Source organism: Neolamprologus brichardi, chromosome 3 (genome assembly GCF_056152115.1).
Source record: "Neolamprologus brichardi isolate AB-2024 chromosome 3, ASM5615211v1, whole genome shotgun sequence".
Classification (NCBI taxonomy): Eukaryota; Metazoa; Chordata; class Actinopteri; order Cichliformes; family Cichlidae; genus Neolamprologus; species Neolamprologus brichardi.
Window position 1 is genome coordinate 19,711,380 of NC_142106.1, and position 27,335 is coordinate 19,738,714.

At 38.4% G+C, this 27,335-nt stretch overlaps 2 protein-coding genes across 2 annotated transcripts; both read left to right on the forward strand.

Moving 5' to 3' along the window:
- Nucleotides 1-4,151: 4,151 nt before the first annotated feature.
- LOC102784769 (uncharacterized) lies at nt 4,152-9,161 on the forward strand. Its single transcript, XM_087833470.1, has 4 exons — nt 4,152-6,618; nt 7,644-7,722; nt 8,783-8,833; nt 8,915-9,161. Exons 1-4 carry the CDS (start codon nt 4,152-4,154, stop codon nt 9,159-9,161), a joined length of 2,844 nt encoding a protein of 947 aa, XP_087689596.1.
- Nucleotides 9,162-15,659: 6,498 nt separating this feature from the next.
- Nucleotides 15,660-22,691, forward strand: LOC102776447 (uncharacterized). Its single transcript, XM_087833462.1, has 4 exons — nt 15,660-15,749; nt 18,701-21,239; nt 21,578-21,695; nt 21,790-22,691. Exons 2-4 carry the CDS (start codon nt 18,788-18,790, stop codon nt 22,019-22,021), a joined length of 2,802 nt encoding a protein of 933 aa, XP_087689588.1. The 5' UTR covers nt 15,660-15,749; nt 18,701-18,787; the 3' UTR covers nt 22,022-22,691.
- The last annotated feature ends 4,644 nt before the right edge of the window (nt 22,692-27,335 follow it).

Below are 27,335 nucleotides of genomic sequence, written 5' to 3' on the forward strand. Positions count from 1 at the left end.
GCATCTGCTCACTCAGAGCAGAGAGCTAATTTGACAAAGACTTTTTTCAATGAGCCTGCTTCTCTGTCGATCTGTGTTTCTACTTGGCCTTTAGCGCAACCTGCAGTTCTGTTACCTGGTCAGGTTGCAGCTCAACCTTCAGTTCAGTCATTAGCTCAGTCGCCACCACCATCATCAATTTCTTTGTGTTGGCCAGAGGACTCTGTGCCTGCTGGTTTTTTGCTGCAAAACAAAAAACTGCCCTTTCGTGTTGGTGGAAAATGCATGTCGACCAATCAAAAATGACATGGCGACATGACATTTGGTTGTTTAGAAAGAGGGGGAAGCTTTAGAAGTGATGGCAAGAAAGGGAGAGAGAGAAAGACAGCAGAAAAAGAACCATTCCTACTCATGTAATCCACACATGGGGCAGCAGGGGACCACCAGTGTGTCTGCAACTGGCCTTGTGCTAGCCCATGTGTGGGCGACCTCTGGCAAACCAGATCTGGGCCGTCATTCTTTGCGGTATGTTGGCCACGTGTAAGCACATTGTGTGGGCCAGATCCGGGCCATACCAATTTTGCTATGTGGGTAAATACAATGTGGTGTATAAACAAATTGTGAGTGAAGAAGGTACACGCTTAGCCTAGGCCTGTTGTGTTGGTTGAGGGTTAAGCCTGTATGCTATGTGTCTTCCCTCATTCAAGCACCTAATGAGTTTTGTGGTTCCTGGTGTGGAAGGGTGGGCTGTGTTTTTAGATAATATAGTGGTATATATCGCAACACCTGGCAAGATCCTCTTAAGTCCATCTGTGCATTCCTTGATTGCATAACTTTGGAAAATCTTACAGCGAACCTTGCCAAGTGTGAGTTTGCTAAGGCCACTTTGACTTACTTGGGTAAGGTGGCTGGACAGGGCGAGGTACATCCAGTAGGAGCTAAAGTGGAAGCTACTGATCACTTCAATTCTCCCACTACTGAGAAAGAACTTATTATTGTGGGTTTTGTGAGAATTTCTCTGCAGTGCTTGCTCCTCTAAGTGACTCCTTAAGTCCCAAGGTTATGTTCCAATGGTCAGATCACATTCAGACAATCTTTGAGGATGTCAAGGCTATCCTTGCCTCTGCTCCAGGGCTTGAGAGACCCCATCTCAGAGATTCTTTCCAACTGAAGGTAGACGCTAGCAAAGTGGATGCTGGGGCAGTATTGTTGCATCAGGATGCAGCAGGTATTGAGCTACTTCTCCCACAAGTTTTATTCCTGCCAGTTTTGGAAAAGGAAACTCATGCTTCAATTCTGGCTTTGAAACATTTTGAAGTATATTTGGGTAGTGGTAAAGTCCTCTCGTGGCATAAGAATCCAACTCAGAGCTTGATAACATGGCTCGTATTTTTACAGCCTTACCATATGCACATCTGACAACTGAAGGCTTCGGAAAATGTGATGGCTGACGCTCTTCTAGAACTTTATGTTCATCATAGTATGTCTTTTTTTTAGTTTAAACAGTTTCTGGTGTTTCCATGTTCCATTCTCTTAAATATGCTTCATAACTACCAAATTATTTCTAGGGATGTTGGTGAGCAGTACAGTTGGTGTAAATAGGAACTGAGTTTTCACTGGTGCACTGATAAGCACATTTTAACTTCATGTGACTCATGGGTAGCGCTGTCAATTGTCCTCATTTCACCCCTGACTTACTGACATTTCTGTTTCCACCTTTTGTAAATAAACTTTAATAAATAATCATATCTTTATATTGTTCATATCTTCGTTATGTAAACTCCTTTTTGTTGCAAGCAAGAGTCAGGTGATGCAACAGAGATTGTGTTTTGGACAAAAACAGTGAAGATTACACAAGGAAATAAGTCTTTATCTAAAAGGTTTTTAATTAAACAGCCTACACAAAACATCAGCATCATAATAGAAACAGGAAATGATACGATACAGCAGTGGGAGCTAAAATTTCCACTGTTGTCTTCCTCAGATTAATAGCACTTGCAGCGCATCCACTCTGAGTTCAGGCCATTTTCATGTCTCAAGGAAAAACTTATGAAAGAGGTAAGACTCTGTTTATAAACCCTAACAATATTATTTGCGTTTACTGGAGAAAAAAAATATGACACAAATGTGGTCACATTAAATCAAAAAATATGTTATTTTGCTTTAAAGCTGTTGAGATGTAGCTGACATTAAAATACACAAAAATCTAAAATCAATATCAGTTAAGCAGTATCAAGGTTTTTCTCAGAACTAGATTTTGTAATGATGGAAACCTAGCACACTGAACTGTCTTATATTTATTTTTATTATCTATGTTGCATTTATATGTTGTTTGCTCTTTGGTTTCTTTGAGAGTAATATTGATGTCAATAGCCAAGAAAATGCTTTTTTATAAGAAAGCTATAGATGATTGGTTTTGAAAAAACAAATCAAAATTTGTACAATTCAAGGGAAAGTCAAGTTATAATGCTGTTGACTCATAATGATGTTCTTAGGCCCAGATAGATGTTGTGTCAGGAAGAACATGTGATGCAAAATCTGTGCCAAATCAAACATACCGATTCTCCCACAGCGAATCATCTCAGAGATTTACCCTTTGAATTTGATTCGATTCAGTTTTATTTATATGCTGTCAAATTACAACAATGGTTGTTTACTTATAAAGCACCTCAAGGTGCTTTATAAGTAAAGACCAAGACAATAATACATAATACAACCCCAACTTTCAGACAAGCCCTGAAGCGCAAGCACTTTGGTGACAGTGGGAAGGGGAAAAACTCCCTTTTAACAGGAAGAAATGTGGCCATTTTTGTTGAATGCTTATAAATCTCAATTTTTACTAATTTTGGTTTTTTCTTTAAAGTTGTAGGAATATGCTGACCTAGTTTTGTTATGTAAATTTGCAATTAATTTTTGGAACAGTTTTTGGAAAGTGATTGGTTTATTAGCATATGGACCCTCGCATTAATCAAGGGATTAAGAGCACCCTGGAGGGGTGTGGAAAAGAGGTTTTTTGTTTGCCAAGTGTCCGATGCGACGGGAGGGTTTGAAAAACTTTTTGACCACTTTTTGAAGTTGTGAAAGCAAATTAAGTTAACTTTCATTTAATTTTAAGTTGTAAGAAGTTATTTGGTTGATTTTTGTTTATAATTTTCCACAAAATAAACGCCATATAATTTTAAACAATGAAGTCAGAAGTCCGTTCTAAAACAAACCTTCCGTTGCCACCCTTGGCCTTTTCTTGGACTTTTTTGGTGTTTGGAACATAAAAGGCCATGACAACCTGTTCAGGGTATACCCCGCGTTTTACCCTATGATAGCTAGAACAAGATCCAGCACCCCCTGTGATGATGATAAAGACAACCAGAGGAGACTGGGTGGAAGGATGGATGGATTGACCTTTCTGCAATTCTGAAATCTAACTTCCCTCTGTGCTGCCTTGATGTTGGCCTCTAGTCTTGCTGTTCTTTGTGGCTGTTATTAGTCAAGCATATCAGGGATCACTGTAGCTGTGGCACAGACCAGCTAGTTGGTTTCACTAACGGTAATGCTGCATTCACATCTGCTAGTAGCACAGAGGGTCCAGGTTTAGCCAACTTAGCCATGATCTTCTCTTTCAGGTCAACATACCAGTTGTTTATGGGGCTTGCCACCTGATCTTGAAGGGTGGAGATAATTATATCTCACTCCTGATTTTAAATCCTGGCTCCACCTTGCCATAGCATTTGTGTTCTACTTCATCCTTCTCTAGCTGTGATAGCAGTTACTTGCGTATCACTGAGCTACTAGTTGTTTTGATGTTAGTCTAGGTGGGTTTCGATTTGTAACCTCTTCATGTAACCTTCTGGATTAGATGAAGCTTTCACTGAAGTTAAATGTATAGTAGGATTCCAGCAGTTCACTATTCTGATTTGTTGTTCCAGTAAACCTCTGAGACATACCGATTAGAGGTGTGTCTCAGAGGTTTACTGGAACAACAAATCAAAATCACAAATTTTTCATCACTAGTTGCAGCAAATCTCACGTTGTTTTATTCTGTGCTAAAATGATGACATGGTAATGTAATCAGACTAATACCTTCAATTTTATTTTTTATCCTGCCCGACTCAGGTGTATTGAACAACAGAATATCCCATCTCTAAGTGGAAACAGTACTGCTTCCCAAGATCAACATGCTAGCTACAGGAGTTTGGCCTCTGCTGCTTTTCTCACTTCTTTTGTGTTTCTTTCATTGTGAACATTTACTTGCTTTTTCACTGAAAAACTGCACAATTATCTATACAGAAAAATCTCATGTGTTAGTCACTTGCACAGAGCGTTACCTCACTGCTATTCCAGATGACATTCCCAAAAATGCAGCATTGCTAAATCTCAAGTCAAACTACATTTCAAATATTACCAGGATGAATTTGGAAGGTTTATTCAAGCTTGAAGTTCTAAATTTGGAAAAAAATTGGATTTCACAAATTGATGATGAAGCTTTTGCAGACTTGGTAGAGTTAAAGGTTCTCATCTTGAGTATAAATAGGCTCGCAAAACTGACAGAAAACATGTTTCAGGGTCTTTCCAAGTTAGAGACACTGTCTCTGGACTGGAACCAGATCTCATTTATCTCCCCTGTGGCCTTTCAGCCCCTGGTCAGCGTACACTCAGTAGATTTGAGCTATAATTATCTGCATCAAATTTCAGATATTGATTACATTGTTAAACTTCCAACTTTACAACATTTGATTATTACTCACAACAACTTTACTTCGTTTCAGTCAGATGACCTCCATGTAAATACCTCAAACCTACTCACTCTAAGTTTGGATTCAGTGAAGAAGTTCAGCATTACAAGAGACATTTTTCCTCATCTGCAGTCTCTGGACTTGCGAGGCTGGTCCAAGGATATTGAGTGGGAAGTGTCAAACAAGACCTTTTTAAAGAGCCTAACGAGACTGCAAATGAGTGGAACTTCTCATAGCTTTGAAGTGTACAGAGCGATTCTGCAGACTGCTTACTCTCTTCAAGAGCTTCAGATGGATAACATGAAAAAGTGGATAGATGATGGTCTCACTGATGTCGCCTGCCAAATTCCTTCTCTTAGAACTCTGAATGTAAGCAGTAGTGAGATTTACACCTTAAAGGAGAACATGCTGCAGTCTTGTTCTCACCTAACTAACCTCAACTTATCATTTAACAATATAAACAGCATGGCTGATAATGCACTCCAGTCAATGACACAGCTCAGAAGCCTGATATTACAAAATAATGAACTGTCCGAACTGCCAGTGGCCGTCCAAGGACTTACCACATTGGAAGTCTATGACCTTAGCATCAATTACATCAGTGAACTTTACTGTCCTTACTTCTGGAATTTAACAAACCTAACAATACTCGATCTGAGCCACAATCATATATCCTATATCTCTGAGTGTGTTTTTGAAAATTTAAACAATTTGAAAATCCTAAATCTTGAAAACAATAAGATTTCATCATTCGATTATTCTTTTAAATTTAAATTACAGACACTGGACTTTTTGTATTTGAAAAACAATGAGCTGATAAATCTCTTTCAAGGAGTCTTCAGTAATCTGTCTTCCCTTCGTTATTTGAATTTAGATGTACGCATGTGTAACAATGTTGAGGAAGGAGGGTTAAAGGGACTCTATAACCTCCAGTTCCTTCTTATGCAAGGTGATATTTATTTTTATGAGCATTTCAGTGGGCTGCCAAACTTAAGCACTCTGATCTTAAATGTTGTCTCTAGCCTGCCACATAACAGCTCTGAACAAAGGGATAGGCCTTTCTCAAATTTACCCAAACTGAAGAAGCTTCATATCAAGGTTCATAGAGGATATTACGATATTTCAAAAGATGTTCTCAGTGGTCTGACTTCTTTAGAGTACTTAATAACAGAGGCATACTTCATGGGATCTTTGCATCCAGACACATTTAAACACACACCGCAACTGAAACATCTCACAATTACTTACAGCGAGCTTTCAGTTTTAATATCTGACATGTTCTTGCCAATTCCAAACCTGATGATACTTGACCTCTCCAACAATAAACTCAGGTCTTTGGATTTTCTAGCAGAGGCCAAACTGTCGGCACTCAGATGGCTAAACGTCAGTGACAATGAATTGTTTGTAATCAGTGAAACAGTTATCCAATCCCTTTTAACCATGAAATATCTGGATCTGTCTGCTAACCTTTTAACATGTGAATGTTCTAATTACGGTCTTATCCAGTGGATTCAAAGCAGCAAACAGACACAGGTTGTTAATGCACATCAGTACACTTGCTCATTTCCTGTCAGCCAAAGGGGAAACAAATTCCTGGACTTTGGTTTTGACTCCTGTTGGATAGATGCTGCATTGCTCTGCTTCCTTTTTAGCTCTAGTCTAGTTGCGCTTACTCTCCTCGCATCCTTCATCTACCACTTCCTGAGGTCACACCTCACATATGCCTACTACCTCTTCCTGGCCTTTCTCTATGATAATAAGAGGAGGAAGAAAGGTATTCCTCACAGCTACGATGCCTTTGTCTCCTACAATGTTCATGATGAAGCTTGGGTCTGTGGAGAGTTGCTTCCAGAGCTGGAGGGTCAACAGGGCTGGAAACTCTGTCTGCACCACAGAGACTTTGAACCAGGTATAGATGTTTTTCATTAGCCTCTGTTTTTCTACTTTTAATGAAGCGAGCACACAAACTCTGTCTTCTTTCCTATAAATACAACTGTTTCTTGTTGTTCCGCTTTTCAGTGGTACCGAAAAAGATCAAGTTTTGACACCACAGTATCTTTTTTTCTCTTTGACAGCACTGCAAAAATATAAACAGCGTCTATAGTGTCAAAACAAAAATACCAATGACATGTGACTCACAAACCGCAGTTTGAATGCTAGATCTAAAAGACTGACCATTTAGAGAAACGCTACAAACTGATCTTTAAACCTCAAAAAGTAGTATATAGCTGTGCTACTCAACTGTCAAAGCATCCTACATCTGGGAAAATGAAAGGTTTACTCTGGAAGAACCAAAGCTTTAACTAAATTGAAAACATCTAAGTTTCTTCCATATTTAAAATGTATGAACATGAAATTACTTTCATTGATTTTCTTTACTGCATTGAAAAGAGAAAAGCACCAAAGATGTATTATGCACTTACAGGCCTGTAAGAAAATCTTCACTAAATTAGATTTCGGCAAACATAAAAGTTGAATACTGTAGAATCTTTTAGCAGCTGCCATTAGTAAATTGGGCACTTTTAGACAGACTTTAAAAATGTTTAGCCAGAGACAATTATCCATCTCCACTGTTCTCCGTTGAGCTTGTCAACTGTTCCAATCCAATACAAATATATGTAGCTGCCCAATTAACAAAGTATAAACTTACGAATTTCACAAAAGAAAATTATAGATTCTCATTAGCTGGAATTTGATTCAGCATCAGTGTACGCCTCAGTGACTTAAAAAATAGTTTTTTGCTTACTCGCCATTGCTAAAAAAAAAAAGTACAACCAAGGAATTTAAGCCCTACTTTAGACTCCACTATTCTCAGAAGTGAGAATACCTTTGAGATCTTTTAACTTGTACAAAGCTAAATTTTATGTAACTTACCTGTGTCATTTTAGAACACAATGCTGACATGTTTGATGTGTCAGATTTTTGTTTTTACAGGTAAGCCCATCGTCGAAAACATTACAGAGGCCATCTATTGTAGCAGAAAGACTATCTGTGTGATCAGCCATAGGGCTGGGTATCGTCACTGATTTCTAGAATCGATTCAATTCCGATTCACAAGGTCCCGAATCGATTCGATCCACGATTCGATTTAATTCGATTCGATTCGATTCACTTCGATTTGAATCTGGGAAATTTTGACAGTCAGAAATATTATAATTCATATCAGTACATTTACATATTTTTGTATCTATAAAAAGGAAGCTGACACAAGCAAGACTTTATCAAAGGTGTGAGCATCACAGCAGATGCCTTTGTGTCAAAGTAGCTGAGGATAAAACACAGAAAAACATGAAGGCAATTTTTCTGGCCTGGGATTTTATAAAAATATTCTGCAGTACATCAAAAACGAAAGAAAACCATTAATCAACACATGAACATTACCTCTGAAGTTACAGCGGTTTTATTAGAGACACGGCTAAGCGTTTTGCATAATTTTAAAAAGTTTAAATTTGTTCAGTATTGAACGGCAGAATTTAGGTTTTCTTTTCAGAAGTATATGAAACGGAAAAAAAACGTCGGCCGACAGCGCTGTAAACAACGGTAGACTTGTGCGTAACAAGCAAGCAAATAATGCAGAAAACAGTACAGAGAGAGAGAGGGGGAGAGAAGGAGAGAGAGAGCGCGAGAGCACGCAAGAGAGAGCTGTGCATCGTGGTCGAAGCAAAACATTAAAAGTAAGACCGAATACATGACGATGTTTATGTGAGGCATAGTTTGGATCTTCTTTTGCTGCTGGTTCGGTCAATATTGTTTGGAGAGACATCAAACTAACAGCTTTAGAATCAGCGCATAAAGGGCGTGAACACAAAGGCCACATCTAACTGATTCTGATCTGCGGGTTGCGCTGTGTGTTTACTCTTTGTGCAGAATCCGTGTTCCTGCTCTCATTTACTGTCTTAGCTGTTTGGTGGTTGTTGAAATTTTGTGAGATTTCACCAGAGATTCTGGCATTTCGGGCAAAATAAATTTATATTAAAAAATCGATTCAGGATTTTAATGAATCGATTTTACGTTATCCAAGCCAGAATCGATTTTAATCGATAAATCGATTATAAAAACCCACCCCTAATCAGCCAGCATTACATGCAGAGTGAGTGGTGCTCCAAAGAAATCCAGATGGCCAGGTGTGGTTACCAACTCTTTGTCCTTACATGTAATGATGTCACCAGTTTCTACATTGATTAATCTGCGTGTGGTGTCTTTAGCTTCCGTCTGTTTGATGAGCACAAGGATGTGTTGATCATGGTGTTTCTGGAGGACATACCAGCCAAGCAGCTGTCTCCATACTTCCAAATTAGGAGTCTGGTGAAGAAGCGCAGCTACCTGAGTTGGCCACAGGCTGTTCAGCACACTGGGGTCTTCTGGCAGAAAATACAACAAGCTCTCAAGAGAGAAGAAAACCCTGCTGAGCACAGGTGCCTCCTCACTGGCCATCAGAGAGTCATCCAGTGAGATTTAACCCAGGTGGAAAAATCACAGATTGTATATATATATTGTTTATATAAACAGAGCGGTCATGCTAATGCGGGAGTGGCTAAAATGCATTACTTCTAATGCCCAGCAGGGGGAAACTCCTGTGGCTTCAATAAGGTTGCTTGTCGAAGTCTATGGGTAAACATGGTAGCTTCAGGATCAGAGAGGTGAAGCTTCTGCAGAAGTGGATAAACTTGCAGTACTTCTAATGCCCAGCAGGGGGAAAACTCCTGTGTTTTCAATAAGGTTGCTTGTAGGTGTCCAGTGGCAAACAGCCCTATGGTGCCTTGACCTGTGACCTCAGCAACACTTTGTTGTCTAGTGGACTTTCCTGGAGTTTATGGACTCAGTCAAAAGTGCCTGTCATGTATGGTTTCTTGTTACTTGTACTAAACTGTCACACGGTCACACGGATGTATCCTTGCTGTCCTAATGCTTAGGCAGCACACTGCTGGTTTCCTTGATACGTCACCTGACTATCACACTACCTGAGGGCTGGAGTGACAGTCAGCAGCAGCAGTATTTCGGTAGCTAATGCTTTTTTGTTGTTTTTTATTGATGCTCTGATGATGTGGAACGGTATGAGTTTTTGTACTATATCATTTTACTGGCATGTGGAAAGTGTATTTAAAATAAAGGTAATTCATTGGTTTGTCTCTTTACAGAAGTTTCAGAGTTTTGAAATAGGTTCAAGGTTCCATTATCCTCATGAAAATTAAGATAAATAATGAACAATAAAATAAACTACCTGTCACCAACATAAAACAACTATAGTGCAGCATATTGAAACATTTAAACCTGAGCAGCATTTTAAAATTATAGCAGCACAGTGACAGCATTTAAAAAAACACACAAAAAACAGATCAGTGTGCTTAAATACAAAGCATAGTAGCATAGTAGAAGCGTAGTAAATAAAATAAAACCAAACAAAAACAGTGCAGCGCATCAGAACAACTGAGTTATCAGTGAGCAATGGAGTTGATCAGTCTTACGGCCTTGATACTTTAGAGCCTCCTGCCTGTGTGGTGGGAGGGTATCAGTTCATGATACTGACCGCAGTGCACTGTGTGAATGCAGAAGTCTTGGGTGCAAACTGTACAGCTTCCTCATGAAGTGCTTCATTAAACATTGATCTGAAGGGACTCAAATGAATTTGACAAAGTGAAACTTAATAATGGTAATAAGGTCACAGGCCTCACTTTTGCCATCGAACAGCTTGTCAGTCGATTCTTATCAACTGTGAACCCCTGAAAATGGAAAACTGTATATTAAAATGTCTCTAATTTCTAAACACTTAATGCAATACTTTAGTCAAACTTTGAATCAAAGGTGAAAGACTGCACTGTAATTACACCTTGATTGTTTGATTTTAATTCCCCTGTCGTGTGCAAATGCAGTTTCTCTAATAAAGGATAGAATAGAATAGAATAGAATAGAATAGAATAGCGCTCTTATTGTACATGTACAACTAAATTATGGAATTATGGGTGCTCCACGCCAACTGTGCAGGAATAAAATATAAATAGACAGCAGGAATAAATAACAAACAGGAGAAATGTATATATAATCAAGAGAAAGATACATTGGAGAACAAAGTGTTTGGAAGTAGTACAAGTTATTGAGTTATGGGGGTTAGTCAGACTGTGGCACAGATTGGTGAGGTGAGTGGGCAGGGGTAGGATCGGGGGGGGGAATTGGGGTGTAAGGGGTCACCTGTGGCAGCACTGTTTTTCCTGAGATAGGAGGATCTGCAGATGACCTCCATGGGTGGCAGAGGGCAGTCAGTAATTTTTTTGGGCAATGTTAATTACACTTTGTGTAGTCTTCCTGTTCTCCTTGTGGCCCCTGTGTACCAAAAACCCAGGCAGTAGGAGAGCAAGCTGTTGGGTCTGTGATTTCAGCAGGCCCGCTAGTTCAGAGCAGGGCTGGACTGGGACAAAAAATCGGCCCGGGCATTTTGACTGGTGACCGGCCCACCATGGTATTATAGGAAAAACCATGAAGCCTTTGAATGAAAACAAACGCTGTTGTCACAGTGATGTACACTGTCTTGTTGGTATATATGTATCAGTCTAATAAACTTAAACCTACATCATCCTCCCTATTCTGGTATTCTAAACAGTACCCGAAAGTAGACTGCTTGGTCAAGTTAACCTCCTGAACTATCTACAACACATGGTGAAAACCTGAAATTAAGACAGAGGAGACTAGAGGTGAGACATGATCATTACTGATTACTGATGACAGATTGAGATATATTTTCATAAATCATTCATTTGCCACATCAATAAACAGCATAGCAGGGCAAAATATGTTTTCTAACATGGCAACCTTTAATAAGTGAAAGGAGACAGAAAGACAGGTGAGAAAGAATAAAACTTAATTGACTTTTTGATGGCGTTTTACACACAGTACTGGTACAGTATGAAGAAAATGTGGGAAAAATACTGGCATCATACACAGTACTTAGCTACTTCTGAAGAAATTATGATGGGACCCTAAAAAAATTACTATGTACAATAATGGATTTCTATACATTTTACATCAGATGAAAACGTCTGTTGTAAGATTCAGATAATTATTTGTTAAAAGCGAGACATTTTTAGACATTTAACAATTTACTCTGACACAAGCCCTCCACTGAGGAGCACTATAAGGACAGCAGCACCTTCTGATCCAGACATGGAGGAAGTGTAGCTGCTGCTGGGCCTTTCTTAGCAGGGTTACGGTGTTGTGGGTCCAGGTGAGATCAGCAAAGACGTGGATGCCCAGAAACCTAAAGGTGGAAACAGATTCCGCCTATTGTTCATTTATAATTAGAGGGGAGTAGACCTGTCTGTGCCTCCTGAAGTCCATGATTCAGGAGTCCATGAGTTCTTTTGTTTTAAGGATGTTTGGCATCAGGTTGTTTCTGAGCACCAGTGGGACAAGTTCTCTACCTCTGTCTCATCTCCATCAGAAATGAGCCCTTGATGATGATGATGGTTTGGTGGGATCATGTACAGTCATAGGCGTGAAGTATGTACACAGTAGGAGACTGAGAAGACCCTGCGAGGATGCAGTGTTGACTGATGGGGGGGGGGGGAATTGAGACCGGTTGGTTAGGAAGAAGTTTCCCACAGAAAACAAATGCAAAACACAATCAACTTTTTAGGAAATGATAATTATATAATCCCAAAAGGTTGATTCTAAGTGGCTTCCTCAGTCTCAGCTGACTGCAGGTTTCATCAATCTTACATTTGCATAATAACTGAACCTAGCCTACTCAATGAACAATGGGCTGTGAGGTTTTGCAGCCATTTCCCAACTCTCTCTGAAAGGTACTTATAGTCTTTGATCAGTTTTTGTTGATCAGTGGTTTTGAAAATTTGCATAATCAAGAAATTATCAAGGAACTGACCCCCAGGGAAATACAGTGGCTTACAAAAGTATTCGGCCCCCTTGAACTTTCCCACATTTTGTCACATTACAGTGCAAAACTTTATTGTGTATATATCAACTGTAATATTTACTCATCTAGAAAATATAAACGTTGAGGTGCCCATGATCTTAATCCAGATGTTTTAGACACCAGCATCTTATAATATTTGAAATTTTTCAACAGCTGTCTGCAGTCATTCATACATAGGGTATTATATACAAAACACTGAGTGAATAAGTGGAGAATTTGAAGAATGTCTTAGGGTCAGAGAATCAGAATCAGACAGTTATCATGACAAAAATGCTGGTAACTATATTGTGATCAAACAAACACTTGATGGTTTCCTTTCTTTTGCCGTCTTTCTCAGATAAGTTGAATAGCAATGCAACCTTAGCAACAGGTTCCTCAACAGAGAAAACAAAACACCGCTGCACCCCGAGATCAGCGTGATAGATAACAAAAGCTGGCCTCTGCTACTCATTTCACTTCTGTTTTTAATTTGTTGTAGAAAGCAAGTGAAAGGTTACTTGACTTGCTTATTCACTGAACAACTGCACTTCTCTATACTGAACATTCAAATTATGTTCTAGTTACATCGAGTTACATCAACATTACATACACTGAATTGCACATATCGCTCCCATACTACTGCCATTTAATAACAGAAAGCTTAGGGAATTAGGACTTGCTGTTAAATAGCTCAAAGGAAGCAAATTTAATTTGGTGTCAACTCTGTTCACCATATTTCCTCATTTGCAGGTGATGGACTTAAGCAACTATATCACTGATGCTGAGTGGTGATGCTAAGACATTTACAACATCACTTTACTTGAGTCAAAGTTATGAAACAATACTGCAAACAACTCATTCAAGTCAAGATCTTTAGCTATGCATTATAAAAAGGTGGATGGGTAAAGATTTCACAGACATCATCTCCCAAATTCCTCCTCTAGTAGTTTTTGATGTAATATTTGCGAAAACTGGCGCTCTAAATGACATCCTGCTAAAGTCTTGGGCTAATCTCACTGAGCTCAGGAACCTGGTCCCAGTTGCTCTCTTCGACCTGAACTCTTAGACCTGAGCTTCAACATTTTCAGCGAACTAACATACTGAAAATCAATTACATTTTCAAAATCTGAACAATTTGACAGTTCTGAAAACAAAATCTAATTTTCTTTGTTGGTAAAACCTGCAAAAAACAAAGCTTTTAAAAGGGTTCAGGCATTCAGGGTTCTGTCTTCCCTCCATTACTTGAATTTAGTATAAGACAAATGATACAATGTTCATAATGGGGTGTTCAAACCCCCAGCTGTTCACAGAAGATGGCTGTTCCTTCTTCAGCCTGGTTCTGCTGGAGGCTTATTTCTATTAAAACTGAGTTTTTCCTTTCCACAATCACCAAGTACTCGCTCAAAGGGGCGTTCATCTGATTGTTGGTGTTCTTCTCTATTAGTGTCAGGTCTATTATACAATATAAAGCACATTGAGGTGAATGTTGTCGTGAGTTGAGACTATAAATAATAATGAATTGAACTGAATTAAAATGTCAAGTCTTCATTTGGTATGTAAGCGTTATGATTAAAAGAAAGCAAATGCAAAATTAGAAAGTTAATATCTAGCCTTACTATACTTATATGACTATAATTGGAATATGTTTCAGTAATCAGGTAAAACAAATTGTGTCAGTGTCCAAATATATACGGACCTAACTATGATTAACATGTGACATTCAACATATGTTGCCAATGTTGCCAAGTTATGTTGTAACTTATCCGTCACCAAAATTTGCATCTACAACAGAATTTTGTTCCGTTAACCTTCCATATGCCCTGATCCAGGATGCCATGACAGTTTGGGGTAAAACGTGATCACTACTGTTGTTTCGACACCATAGCAGCTATTCATAGATAGAAGAGCAGTCATAGAAAGAAAAAAATATAATGGTGTGGAAAAACTTTCAGGATTAGTGAAAAGAGGAAGTTTAGCTTTCTAACAATAGCATTTAGATGAAGTAAGGGACAGGAATCCTGTTGCTTTGTGAACTTTCGATCTATAAAAAAAAAAACTTGAAGCATTTGTATCATTAGTTTCTGTGGTGCAGACAGAGTCTCCAACACTGCTAACCCTCCACCTCTTCAAGCAATTCTCTGACCCAAGCTTCACCATGAACGCTGTAGAGGCATATCTTTTGAATTTTCAGTAAAGAGAAATGTGCACTTGTTTAATGGAAAAAGCACGTTAAGTAACCTTTCACTTGCTTTCTTACAATGAAATAAAAACAGAAGTGAAATAAGCAGCAGAGGCCAAGATCTGTTTTGTTGATCTTGGGCAGCAGTGGTGTTTTAGCTGTTTCCTGGGCAGGTGTGGGAAAATCCTTCGTTAAGGCTGGAGTGGATTTGAGGTGATATATATGCTGTGATGTGTAAGAAGATGTGTTGTGTTAAAAGTGTGACAGTTTCATATGAGAAGGGTAATAAAATAAAGGCAAGTGAGTGGTTCTGTTTTTTCAGTTTTGAGACTGACCTTTGTGCTGCCATTTTCTGTGGCTAGACAAGCTTAATGATGGCATCATCCTTGTCAAATGGGGATAGATACATACCATTGTCTTGACACCCCTGGGTGAGGAAACTTTTGTGCAGTAATGTACATGACATTTCACACAGGATATACAGAAACATGAAGTATTATTAGTGAGTGTTCTTAAAGACCACAAAGTAGAAACAGGAAGCAAGCAACCCACTTGTGCACACAAGCCTTAAGATATTCACTTAAGATGTGAGGGCAGGAAGGATGCCTGCAGAGCACAACTTGTCTGGACTTAAATAAATAAAATTGGACAACGGTCGAGGCTCATCTAAAATACTGGGGAAAAAGAAGACATGCATGCAAGCTGCAGAAAGTAAATTTTTTTTCATTGTGGTGTTTTACTTCATGGACCAGTCAAACTTGGGTTTGAGTAGACAGACTGCAGAAGTAGCAGCATCTGTGGGAGTGACCCATCCAACTTCCTCTTCCTTGTACAAGTGATTCACTCTGAATTTACTCATTACTTATATTTTGTCGGATTGACCTCAATGGTTACAGCTTGTTTTTTTTCTTTTGTTCTGTTATCAAGCTAGTGACAGAAACAACAATTTTTGGAATAGGTAAGTTTCTTTTATCTTGTTTAATGAAAAACCACTGACCTTATATATATATATATATATATATATATATATATATATATATATATATATATATATATATATATATATGTATATATATATATATATATACATATATATATATACATATATATATATATATATATATATATATATATATATATATATATATATACATATATATATATATATATATATATATGTATATATATATATATATATACATATATATATATACATATATATATATATATATATATATATATATATATATATATATATATATATATATATATATATATAAGGTCAGTTTTAATGCAAATAACATTTACTTTGCAAAAACAATTTAAACTGGACTTTTTTTTTTATTAGAGATGGAACAACTTAACTCTAAAAATGATATATTAAAAACCATAGCCATAGTCTGATCTACTTTAAGTCTACAATAGTTATGCTCATATTTTATTACTGAATTACTGCAATTCTAATGAAAATATGTAAGAAAATTCAAAATTATCCTCAGGTGGAGTTAATTTAAGTGTAAACTGTTGGACTGTGTTGGTACATTTACACGTCACATGACACAAACAACAGTAAATAACTATAGGTTAAGCAGTGTGCAGGTTTGTATTGTGTTATCTATGGTTTGTGGGTATGGTAGTTGCAATTCTGTATTTTTCAGAGTTTGGGTATCTACTTCCATGTACTTTACACGACATGTTTTCTGAGAATCCATAGCATGAAATAACTTTAGGCTGATGAGTGACTAGAAAGTAGAGGTTAGCAGTATTAAAGCAGGCAAGTTATTTTATTTTGAACTTAATCAGCAACTGCTCTAGGTTACCAAGCAAGCAAGCAATATTTGTTTATGACCAGAGTCAAAAAGTGTTAGATACAAGGTAACCTTTATGTAGCACCTCATCTCTGCTGCTTCATATTTGTTCCCTAAAATGGCGCCATCTGCTTGGCTTGGGGTTCTTTTAATCAAAATGGGGTTTTTTTTGGGGGGGGGGGTTTAAAAAAAAAGAAACTAACTGTATATTAAAGTGACACTAACGTAGGTATGTACATTTTTTATTAAGTCCATGCCATCACCTATGGATATCTGTAAATCTAACCCTTTGCCATGACATGCAAATACACTGGCTAAGCATCATGAACAGTGAAGCTTTAAATGGATGACTGTGGATGTCTCATATACGGCCCCTGGGCCACACCCAGCTCCTGACACAATTATATCTGGCCTTTGAGATAAATTCATGTGTCATGTGTTGTTAATGGCTCGTTGGTATGTGAGATCTGAAACTTCAGCCTTGCTAAAAATTCATGCAGACAGGGGAGGGAATTTTTTTATGGGCACACCATGCAGCCAATCACATGCAAAGACAGACTGGGGTCATGCCAATATGTGGAAGAAGGAAGGGGGGTAGATATTCCGAAGACAGTAGCTGTGTCCCAATTCAGGGTCTGCATGCCTGAAGTACGCATTTTAAGTGTGATTACGTCACCGCCACACGACGACGGCTGTCCCAATTCGAAGTGTACTTCAAACGCATATTCCAAATGCGCCGTTGATTTCCCCAAACATCAAGCGTGGTCCGGTGCACGCTTCGTGGTCCCATATATCCCACAATTCATAGCGCGGCGGTGGGTGTGGATAATTTTGCCGCAAAATACGGCAGAAGGGAGCGGCCGAAAAGTGAACTGTCAAAAGTAAGTACTGAATATGACGTCACTTATTCATGTGCGAATGTTTAATAATGAAGAACATTAAAACATTGCTGTTGACCACATGTCGGCAGAGTTGTGTGACATTAGTGATGTTTGTACTTTCAGCGTTAACTTAGTTGTAAAGCCATATACATATATATATATATATATACATATACATATATTAATATATATATATATATATATATATATATATATTAATATATATATATATATATATATATGTATATATATATATATGTATATATATATGTATATATATATACGTATATATATATATATATATATGTATATATATATATGTGGATAACTATAACATTGGCCATATTATATTTTTTACCACAGTGAGATGATTTTAGTCTCATGAACAACATTAACTAATTGTTATTTACTAACTACTCTTGAAATGACTGTTCAGTACAGAAATGAAGCCCTTGAATCATGTTTTACGGTCCTGTGGTTTCAGCCTCAGATACTCAACTAATCAAAGTGATGTCATGACAAAAATGAATGACCAATAAAACATTTTTTCTCCTTCATTTCTGTCACACAAAGCTGTATGTAACGTTTCTCGCGGTTAGTATCGTGGTTGCTAGGCAACCTGAACAGCGCGACGAAGGCTAGACCATCCCATTTCACAAGCCTCTCACTTCCGCACTTCTCGTACTCATAGTACGCACCATGCGTAGTACGCGTACTTCAAGCGTGCAGACCCTGAATTGGGACACAGCCACTGAGTGTAGTGGTGCAGGCCAGGTAGACAGAGAGAAGGGGAATGCATACGTGTTGGGAAAAAGTGAAGAAATGAGAAAAAACGTAAAGTGAGCATCATCTGGCTGCAATTCAGTGACATTGGAGACTTCAAAGCTGGGTGCAGAATTTATCAAATTAGGAGCTGGCTATTTTTATTTTCAGTCATTTTCCAATGTGAACGACAAAAGGTTTCAAACTTGTCCAGGCCTTAAATCTCATTTGTTCCCTCTAGTAGTAGTAAATGTATATAAAGGCTTTTATGAAAACACTGAATAAAAAATTGCTTCCTTGAAAAAGGCTAAATGTACAGATCATTATTGAATATTACATAAAATAAACTATATAAAAACTATATACAAAGTGTCTTTGAATACCAGACGTCATGTTGTTGCTATCTGTGGTGTGAACGCTGAATGGTAATGAGTAATTTCTTCTCCTGTCATTTTCAGATGTTATGAACAACTATTTTTTTGCCCCTTCCAAGTTTGTCAGAAAACTGAAGTAAAAAACATTTCAACATACTAGCTACAGGAAGTATGTTTCTGCTACTCAGCTCATTTCTGTTCTGCTTCTGTTTCTATAACCCCTCACATGCTTTTTCACTGAAAAACTGCATAATTCCCTATCCTCAAAAGGAAAATAATACATCCATTTTATGCACAGACCATGACCTCACTGCTATTCCAGACGACATTCCCAGAAATGTAACATCACTGAATCTCTCCTCAAATAAGATTTCAAACATCACCTGCAAAGATTTAAGAGGTTTAGCTAAGCTCAAAGTTTTAAACGCTGAAAGTAATGCGATTGTACACATTGATGATGGAGCTTTTGCAGACTTGGCAGAGTTAACGGTTCTAGTCTTGGCTAGAAATAACCTCTCAAAGGTGACAGAAAATATGTTTCGGGGTCTTTCACAATTAAAAGAATTATCTCTGAATAAAAACCTGATCTCATCCATCTCGCAGGCGGCTTTTCAGTCCCTGGTCAACATAATCTCAGTAGATCTGAGCTACAATTCTCTGTCTGAAATTGCAACTATTGCTCCAGTATTAACACTTCCACATTTACAAAATTTGTCCATTGGGGGAAATGATTTTACTTCTTTCCAGTCCTCCGACCTGCCTTTAAATAGCTCAAACATTAGGGAACTGGATATAATTTGGTGTAAACTCAGAAAATTCAGTATTACAAAAGACATGTTTCCTCATCTGCAGTTACTGGACTTCAGGAGATGTAATAGTAAGATTGAATGGAATGTAACAAACAAAACATTCTTGAGGAGCCTAACTTCACTCTACTTGGATGGGAATAATGTTACTTTTGAGACATATAGCAAGATGCTAAAGACTGCTGCCTCACTTAAACATCTTAAACTGTACTTCATGAAAATTCCGATAAAACTTGGTCTTATAGATATTGCCTGCCAGATTCCTTCTCTACACATTCTCGATATAGGGAGTAGCAAAATTACCCACGCAAATGATAACCTGCTGCGGTCTTGCTCCCAACTTACTAAGCTTAGGTTACCTTTTAATAAGATGCAAACAATGTCTGATCATGCACTCCAATCAATGACACGGCTCAAGCACCTGGACCTGCAGAAGAACGTTTTATCCAAAGTGCCGCTTGCTCTCCGGGGACTCTCCAAATTGGAAGTTCTGGACCTGAGCTTCAATGTCATCAGCGAACTCAACAGCTCTGACTTTAATAATCTGAGGGCACTCACACACCTCAATCTAAACCACAATCGCATTTCCCGAATCACACCGCATATTTTTCAAAATCTGCCTCATTTGAAAGTCCTGAAAATAGAAACAAATGGAATTTTTTCTTTTGAGCATAGCTTCAAAGGAAATTTAGAAAAACTAGAATATTTGTATTTGAACAACAACACTTTGGCAGATTTACAGAAGGGAGACTTCAAAAAACTCCATTCCCTCGATCACTTGGAATTACAATCAGACGACAGTTGCATTGATCATTCGGGAATATTTGAAGAACTTAAAAGTCTCCAAACTCTTAAAGTGTCATGTAGGGGTTACGTAAAAGAGTATTTTAGGGGACTAACAAACTTAAATACTCTGGTCTTCCATATTACCAAAAATCAGAACATACAACATCATGCACATCCTTTCTCTTATTTAACCAAATTGAAGAAGCTTATTATCTTTGATAAAAGGGAAACTCACGAGGATATTCCGTCAGACGTACTTAGTGGTCTGACATCTTTAGAGTACTTATGGATGGAGAAATTTTTTATGGGGTCATTGCACCCCGACACATTTAAATACACCCCCCAGCTGACGTCTCTGAAGATAACAAATAGTGAGATTTCAAATTTAACATCGGAAGTGTTCTGGCCTGTCCCAAACCTGACAATGCTCGACTTCTCTAACAACAAACTCGGATCTTTGGATTTCCTGGCTAATGCCAAACTGCTGGCACTCACCTGGCTGAAACTCAGCGACAATACATTGACACTAGTCAGTCAGAACGTGATCAGGTCCCTCTCTGCTTTGACCTATCTGGATCTAACTTCCAACCGTCTAACATGTGAATGCTCTAGCATTGAATTTAACGAGTGGATTCAAAACAGCACCCGGACACAGATCGTTAATGCTCACCAGTACACTTGTGCATTTCCTGTGAGCCAACAGGGGAAAACATTCCTGGACTTTGAAATCGACTCCTGTCGGATGGATGCTAATTTTCTCTGCTTCATTTCTAGCTTTTTTCTAGTTGTGCTTACTCTTCTTATATCCTTCATTTACCACTTCCTGAGGTGGCACCTCACCTATGCCTACTACCTCTTCCTGGCCTTCCTCTATGATAATAAGTGGAGGAAGAAAGGTATTCCTCACAGCTACGATGCCTTTGTCTCCTACAATGTTCATGATGAAGCTTGGGTCTACGGAGAGTTGCTTCCAGAGCTGGAGGGTCAACAGGGCTGGAAACTCTGTTTGCACCACAGAGACTTTGAACCAGGTATAGATGCTTTTCTGATGACTATGAAATGCTGGTTATGAAATGTTGATTCTGACTGAGTCAAAGTCATGCTCGTTCTTCTGCATCGCTCACTTCCTCTTAATATCTTTGTCAGCAATTTAAACGTCTTTTTTTCAGACTTGGTTTGGACCCATTTCTGTTTTTTGTTTCTATATTTGTTAAGTGTTACGTTTTTATACCAAATAATGTGAAATCAGCACGACAGCCAGTGCAGAATTTTCAAAACCAGCAGACACAAATTAATCAGGACCAAGAATTATTCTTTTAATTTCACAAAGAATTTACCTGCCATTTATATTGTGCATTTTTTTAAACAGGTAAGCCCATTGTAGAAAACATCACAGATGCCATCTATAACAGCAGGAAGACTATCTGTGTGATCAGCCAGCATTACCTGCAGAGTGAGTGGTGCTCCAGAGAAATCCAGATGGCCAGGTATTGTCAACATCTCTGTCCTTGCACCCGATGATGTCACTATGCTCCTATGCTTATTCAACTGTCTGTTCTGTTCTGTGTGTGGTGTCTTTAGCTACCGTCTGTTCGATGAGCACAAGGATGTGTTGATCATGGTGTTTCTGGAGGACATACCAGCCAAGCAGCTGTCTCCGTACTTCCAAATTAGGAGTCTGGTGAAGAAGCGCAGCTACCTGAGTTGGCCACAGGCTGTTCAGCACACTGGAGTCTTCTGGCAGAAAATACAACAAGCTCTCAAGAGAGAAGAAAACCCTGCTGAGCACAGGCACCTCCTCACTGGACACTAGAGAGTCATCCAGTGAGATTTACCCAGGTGGAAAAATCATAGATTGTATATCAATCAATCAATCAATCAAGTCAAAATGCTGTGAAACTGGACCCCTTCTGACCATAGACACATAGCACAAACATCACATTGGAAGACAGGTTGGAGAGAGGTAGAATGATAAGAACAACAATGAAAAATAAACAACATCAGGGACAAGAGGAGGAAAAACAAACTCTACTCAAACTGAGCTAATAACTGGTAGAGCAGTTTGAGGACAGTAAAAAAAACACCTCAGCGCAGAAAAGCACATGAATCTTCACATCTTATACCATGTAAGAAGGATGCGACATGCAATGGGGGGTAGCCATCGCCAGCTTATTGCAAACAAACTGCATTCCAATTTCACTTCAATTTCAATGGTTCTAGAAGGGAAAACAGCTGCCTTGACAAACAGCTGTGCTGCCTTGACCTGTGACCTCAGTGAACACTTTCTGGTCTGGTGGACTTTCCTGGAGTGCCATCTGCTATTTACTATTTCTTTTTCTTTTTTTGCCATTAAAGTATTAATAAAACTTTTTTCATCGTTGATATGCTTGAAAGAAATGCTATGATAATATGTGTTATAACATAGCAACATGGTAAAGCTGTAATAAAGGCAAAACAATGTTTTTACATAACAGTAGTTACATGTTTTATTTATTACATCATTTTCAGTGTTTCCATTAACAGCACCAAAAATGTTTAAAAAAAATCATAACCATAAATTCATAATGGTGTTGTTCTTTTCCTCCCTGTAATTTATTGTGATAGGTTTAAGCACAGTACGAGATCCAAATGTTCTAGCCTAACTGTCCAGTAGCGACCATATTTTAGGTAAATTTTATTCTAATTCAAGTTACTTTCAAATCTGGGACTCTATGTCCCAGATTTGAAAGTAACTTGATAGACACCCACCTTTGACAATTAGTAGGTGTTGGGGATGATAGCCACGGTTTCAGGTCAAAGTATGTCACTTCTGTCACTGTTTACAGATAAATATTTTAAAAAGATAATAAAAAAGCTAACGTTTTATCAGACAATAGCCAATGGTTTTGAAACAACTCTTGAGAAAATCTGTTCCCTCTTTAATTCTCCACAAAGAAGTCTTACATGTGTTCTCAAACTTGATAGGCCAGTACAACTCAAACAAACAAAAAGGCTACCGAAAGGATTGTCTTTGGTACAGATCCTGCGTATTTGAGTTTGTCACCTAAAAATTAAATACTAACAAAACAGGTTTTTGTGTGGGGCCTGCTGACAGCAGTCTCTAGCTACATCAGTGGTTCTCAGATGATGTGCTGATGTGATTTTTTTTTTTTTAATATTTAACACAACATTTATAATTAAGTATATATTCATACTTTCCAGACACTCATTTGCCAACACTGAATTTAACAAAAGAACATGAAAAAAAAAAAGTCTGTGAGTTTTTGGTTTGTAAGTCCGAAAACAATCACAAAGGGTCTGATTGTGTAAATAAAAAAAAAGTATGTTTATTATTTCAAACAGATACTTTTAAGTGCAACAGTGTAATTCATATACTCATATAAAAGGAAAGGAATGGCCAACTTTACTTCAGACTGAAGCCATAGTCGCACAGAAAAACACGGCTGGGCTCGTGATGCATATTCTTTAATCTGTGATAAAATTGTGTTTTCAGTCACTAACTCTGCTGTCACTAAATGGCTCAGCTCAGAGAAGTCCGAATCCAGATTACTAACTTTCAGACTAACTCATCTTGACTTAGAATAGAATAGAATAATCCTTTAATTGTCCCACAAGGGGAAATTTGGTTGTAACAGCAGACAAAAAGACACATATACAAACAAACAGTACACAGGACACGGAACAGAAACATACACAATTTTTCTTACATATTTACATTAAGGACAATGGTTACTATAAACAGAGAGTACTGTACAGTTATTAAATTAAATAAAAATAATTACAGGTAAGAGGCAAACCAGGTTGTAGTGCAAATTGGTTAATTAACTAACTTATTGCAGTTACAGCATTGATGTAAACATCTATGTTTGTTGGGAGCAGTTCTGATTGTACAGTCTGACAGCTGCAGGGAGGAAGGACCTGCGGAAACGCTCCTTCATGCATCTAGGATGCAGCAGTCTGTCACTGAAGGAGCTCTGCAGATCAGCAACATCTACATGCATGGGGTGGGAGACTCTGTCCATCAGAGATGTTATTTTGGCCAGAGTCCTTCTGTCTCCCACCACCTGCACTGGGTCCAGGGTGCATCCCAGAACAGAGCTGGCCTTCCTGATGAGTTTATCCAACCTCTTCCTCTCAGCTGCCGATAAACCGCTGCTCCAACATACAACACTAAAAAATGACAGATGCCACCACAGAGTCATAGAAGGTCTTTAAAAGTGCTCACTGGACTCCAAATGACCTCAGCCGCCTCAGCAGGTAGAGTCTGCTCTGACCCTTCCTGTAAAGAGCATCAGTGTTGTGGCTCCAGTCCAGTTTATTATTCAGGTGAACACCCAGGTACCTATAGGAGTCCACTATCTCACAGACTTGTCATTTCTGTTTCCAGGAATTGACCGGAATTGTTTGTCCAATACATCCATTAATAGACACTTTCAACTATGGAATTAAAAGTAATGGACATGGTAGTTGTTTGTGCACTGCAACTTGGAAACAAAGCCAGAGAAGATTACTTGCTCCCCTCACCTGTGAGACTCTGCTCATATTGGGCTTCAACGATTCTGGAAATCTGTTTTCTTAAGCTGTAGTTGTAAAGATGCAACCTTGGCTCTGACATGAAAAAAAAAAAAAAAAAATTAGTTCACAGAAACAGGAAGGATTTGGAATTACGTTCATTCTATGATACAAAAGAAAGAGGAAACTGGCTGGAAATGTCTATTTTTAATGGTTTCGCTTGCTATTGTGTTAAATATTGCAAGAAAACGGAAATTAAAAAAAACTGCTCTAGAGGAGGGAAGCATTAATCTCTTTGTACGTTATTGGTGCAGCCCTCCAGTTAATATGTTCATCTCTTTAAAATACGCTACAGAGCCAGTCCAATACATCGTATCCCAGCTGCTCTGATCATGTTCTGGATGTGTTCAAGGTAGTGAGCTTGTACAAAGGCATGTATTGACTAAGTACAAGTTCTGAATTGGAAAACCACCTTCACTTCTTAAAGCTGTGAGACGTTACAATTTCAAAGTTGTAATTGTTCCACTTTAGTTATTACCAGGTATTTTATTCTCTCTCCTGTGGATCTATTGAAGGTCTATCCTTCAAGCTTGGGTCCTCTACCAGACGCCTGGGAGCTTGAGGGTCCGGTGCAGTATCTTAGCTGTTCCTAAGACTTTGCTCTTCTAGACAGAGATCTCGGATGTTGTTCCTGGGATCTACTGGAGTCACTCGCCTAGCTTGGGAGTCACTGCACCTAGTGGTCCGATTACCACTGGGACAGGGGTTGGCAACCCGCGGCTTTTTCATCCTTATACTGCAGCTCCATGTGGCTTGGGAAAATAAATTATAAGTATTTAATTGAAGTATATTTTATTTGTGTAGGTGCTTTTTTTAAAATTGTAGATCTAAATTGGAAGATTGTGATCTTGAAATATTAAAATAAAATAACATTTTATTTTTTGTCAGTCAAAATAAGTGTCACACTTCACACCAGAAGGCTGCGCTCATTCAGAATCACAAATGGGTGGTATTGAGAACCTTCCAGATGAACTCGTGTTTGAAACATTGAATGCCATCCCCGACACATAAACACGAAGAAATATGCATTCAGAGTCATCTCGATCTTTGGATCCACATACTATATGAGCAGCTATTCTCCACCATGAACGATGTTAAAAACAAAACACCGCTCATGCCTCACAGACGACAGCTTACAGTCCTGAGCCTAAAAGAGCCTTTGGCAGTGACTGACTTTAGAGATTGGAGCAGATGACTTTTTCCTGGAGGATGTGTGCACTATCTCATACTCAAGAGGGCAACTGCACAAAAGATTTGGCAGCAGTGACATCATATTTGATAAAAACATAACTATCAGCATGGTACTTCTCTACAAAGAAAATGGAGGAGAAATACTGACTTCTCAGAAAAGCTGTCATCACACTGTGTCTCTACTGCAGACACATCTCCAGGGGCAAAGCTTCATACACCTCAAGGCACCAGTTCCTCTCCAGAGACAGCTGGTTGTGTCAGTCAACAGCCATGCTGGAAGTGACAGCACACAAGTGTGTTTGTGTGTGTTTGTGTGTGTCAGTGAGTGAGAGACAGATGTTAGGTGTGCCTCGACGTTTGTTTGCAGGTAAATTCAAGATGCAGGTGCTGGTCCCATGAAATCACACAGTGCACGAAGACAAGCAAGAAAACGTGAGGAGAACCGTTCATGTCACTGCCTTTTGTATCATTACCGCTCAGTAATAACCATGGATCTTAAAACATGTGTTGTGGAGAATGAAGAAGTGCCAGCAGCTGTAGCAAAAGAGTTTGTCCTTTTAGGAAGTTCATGCTTCCATCCTCTGGACTTTTTTTTTTCCTTTCATTTTTTTTCTCGTTATAAACTTATTAGTCCAGCACTCCCAAACAATCCCAGTTTCTCATGGGAAAATAATTTTCCCACCTCTACTCTAATGGTGTATAAACTAGTGGTAAATTAATCGATTGTAAACGTAATTGTAAAAAAAACCTTCTGAAAAGTTCTGAAAGGTTCACTGAGCTTTAAGTCATTTACCAGACAATATATGTTTGTCATTTGTCGCCTTCTTTATTAGCAGGTAAAATGTCATCAGTACCTTTTTTTACTCGCACAATGTGATGCTTAATGGGGCACAGGTGGAGTAAAGGTCAAACTGTTGTAAACTAAATGACAAAAAAAATAAATAAATTATATACACACACACACACACACACATATATACGTATTTCACTTGTGTGTGTAGGTGGCGGAAACCATGACCACATTCGTGCGGAGATGAATTTGCTGAAGCCAGAAGAGAAATGAGGAGGTAAAAACTGAAAGTATAACACCATCTACTGGCTAACATGAAGCAAATAATAAAAGGAGTGCTGGCTTTTTATCTATGTAAAGGCTTAATTTCAGGACAGCTGTCAGTTGTGCTGCCTTGATGTCATACAATCATTGGAGCTTTTTTGCCATTTTAACTTATTTAAAAAAAACAAAAACAAAATTTGTTTCCTGTTTGCATCCTTTCATACTGAGTAAGACACTTAACATCAAGTAGTGAATAGGTAAAGGTGAACACAAGTTATAGTAAAATGCTATCCAATGACATCCAAAATTC

Bases quoted from the DNA above. Each gene is read 5' to 3' on its own strand.
- LOC102784769 (XM_087833470.1), top strand. From the start codon at position 4,152: ATGCTAGCTACAGGAGTTTGGCCTCTGCTGCTTTTCTCACTTCTTTTG. The intron at 6,619-7,643 runs GTATAGATGTTT...TTGTTTTTACAG, and splicing joins CCACAGAGACTTTGAACCAG to GTAAGCCCATCGTCGAAAAC. The intron at 7,723-8,782 runs GTATCGTCACTG...ACCCCTAATCAG, and splicing joins GTGATCAGCCATAGGGCTGG to CCAGCATTACATGCAGAGTG.
- LOC102776447 (XM_087833462.1), top strand. From the start codon at position 18,788: ATGTTTCTGCTACTCAGCTCATTTCTGTTCTGCTTCTGTTTCTATAAC. The intron at 21,240-21,577 runs GTATAGATGCTT...TTTTTTAAACAG, and splicing joins CCACAGAGACTTTGAACCAG to GTAAGCCCATTGTAGAAAAC. The intron at 21,696-21,789 runs GTATTGTCAACA...TGGTGTCTTTAG, and splicing joins AGAGAAATCCAGATGGCCAG to CTACCGTCTGTTCGATGAGC.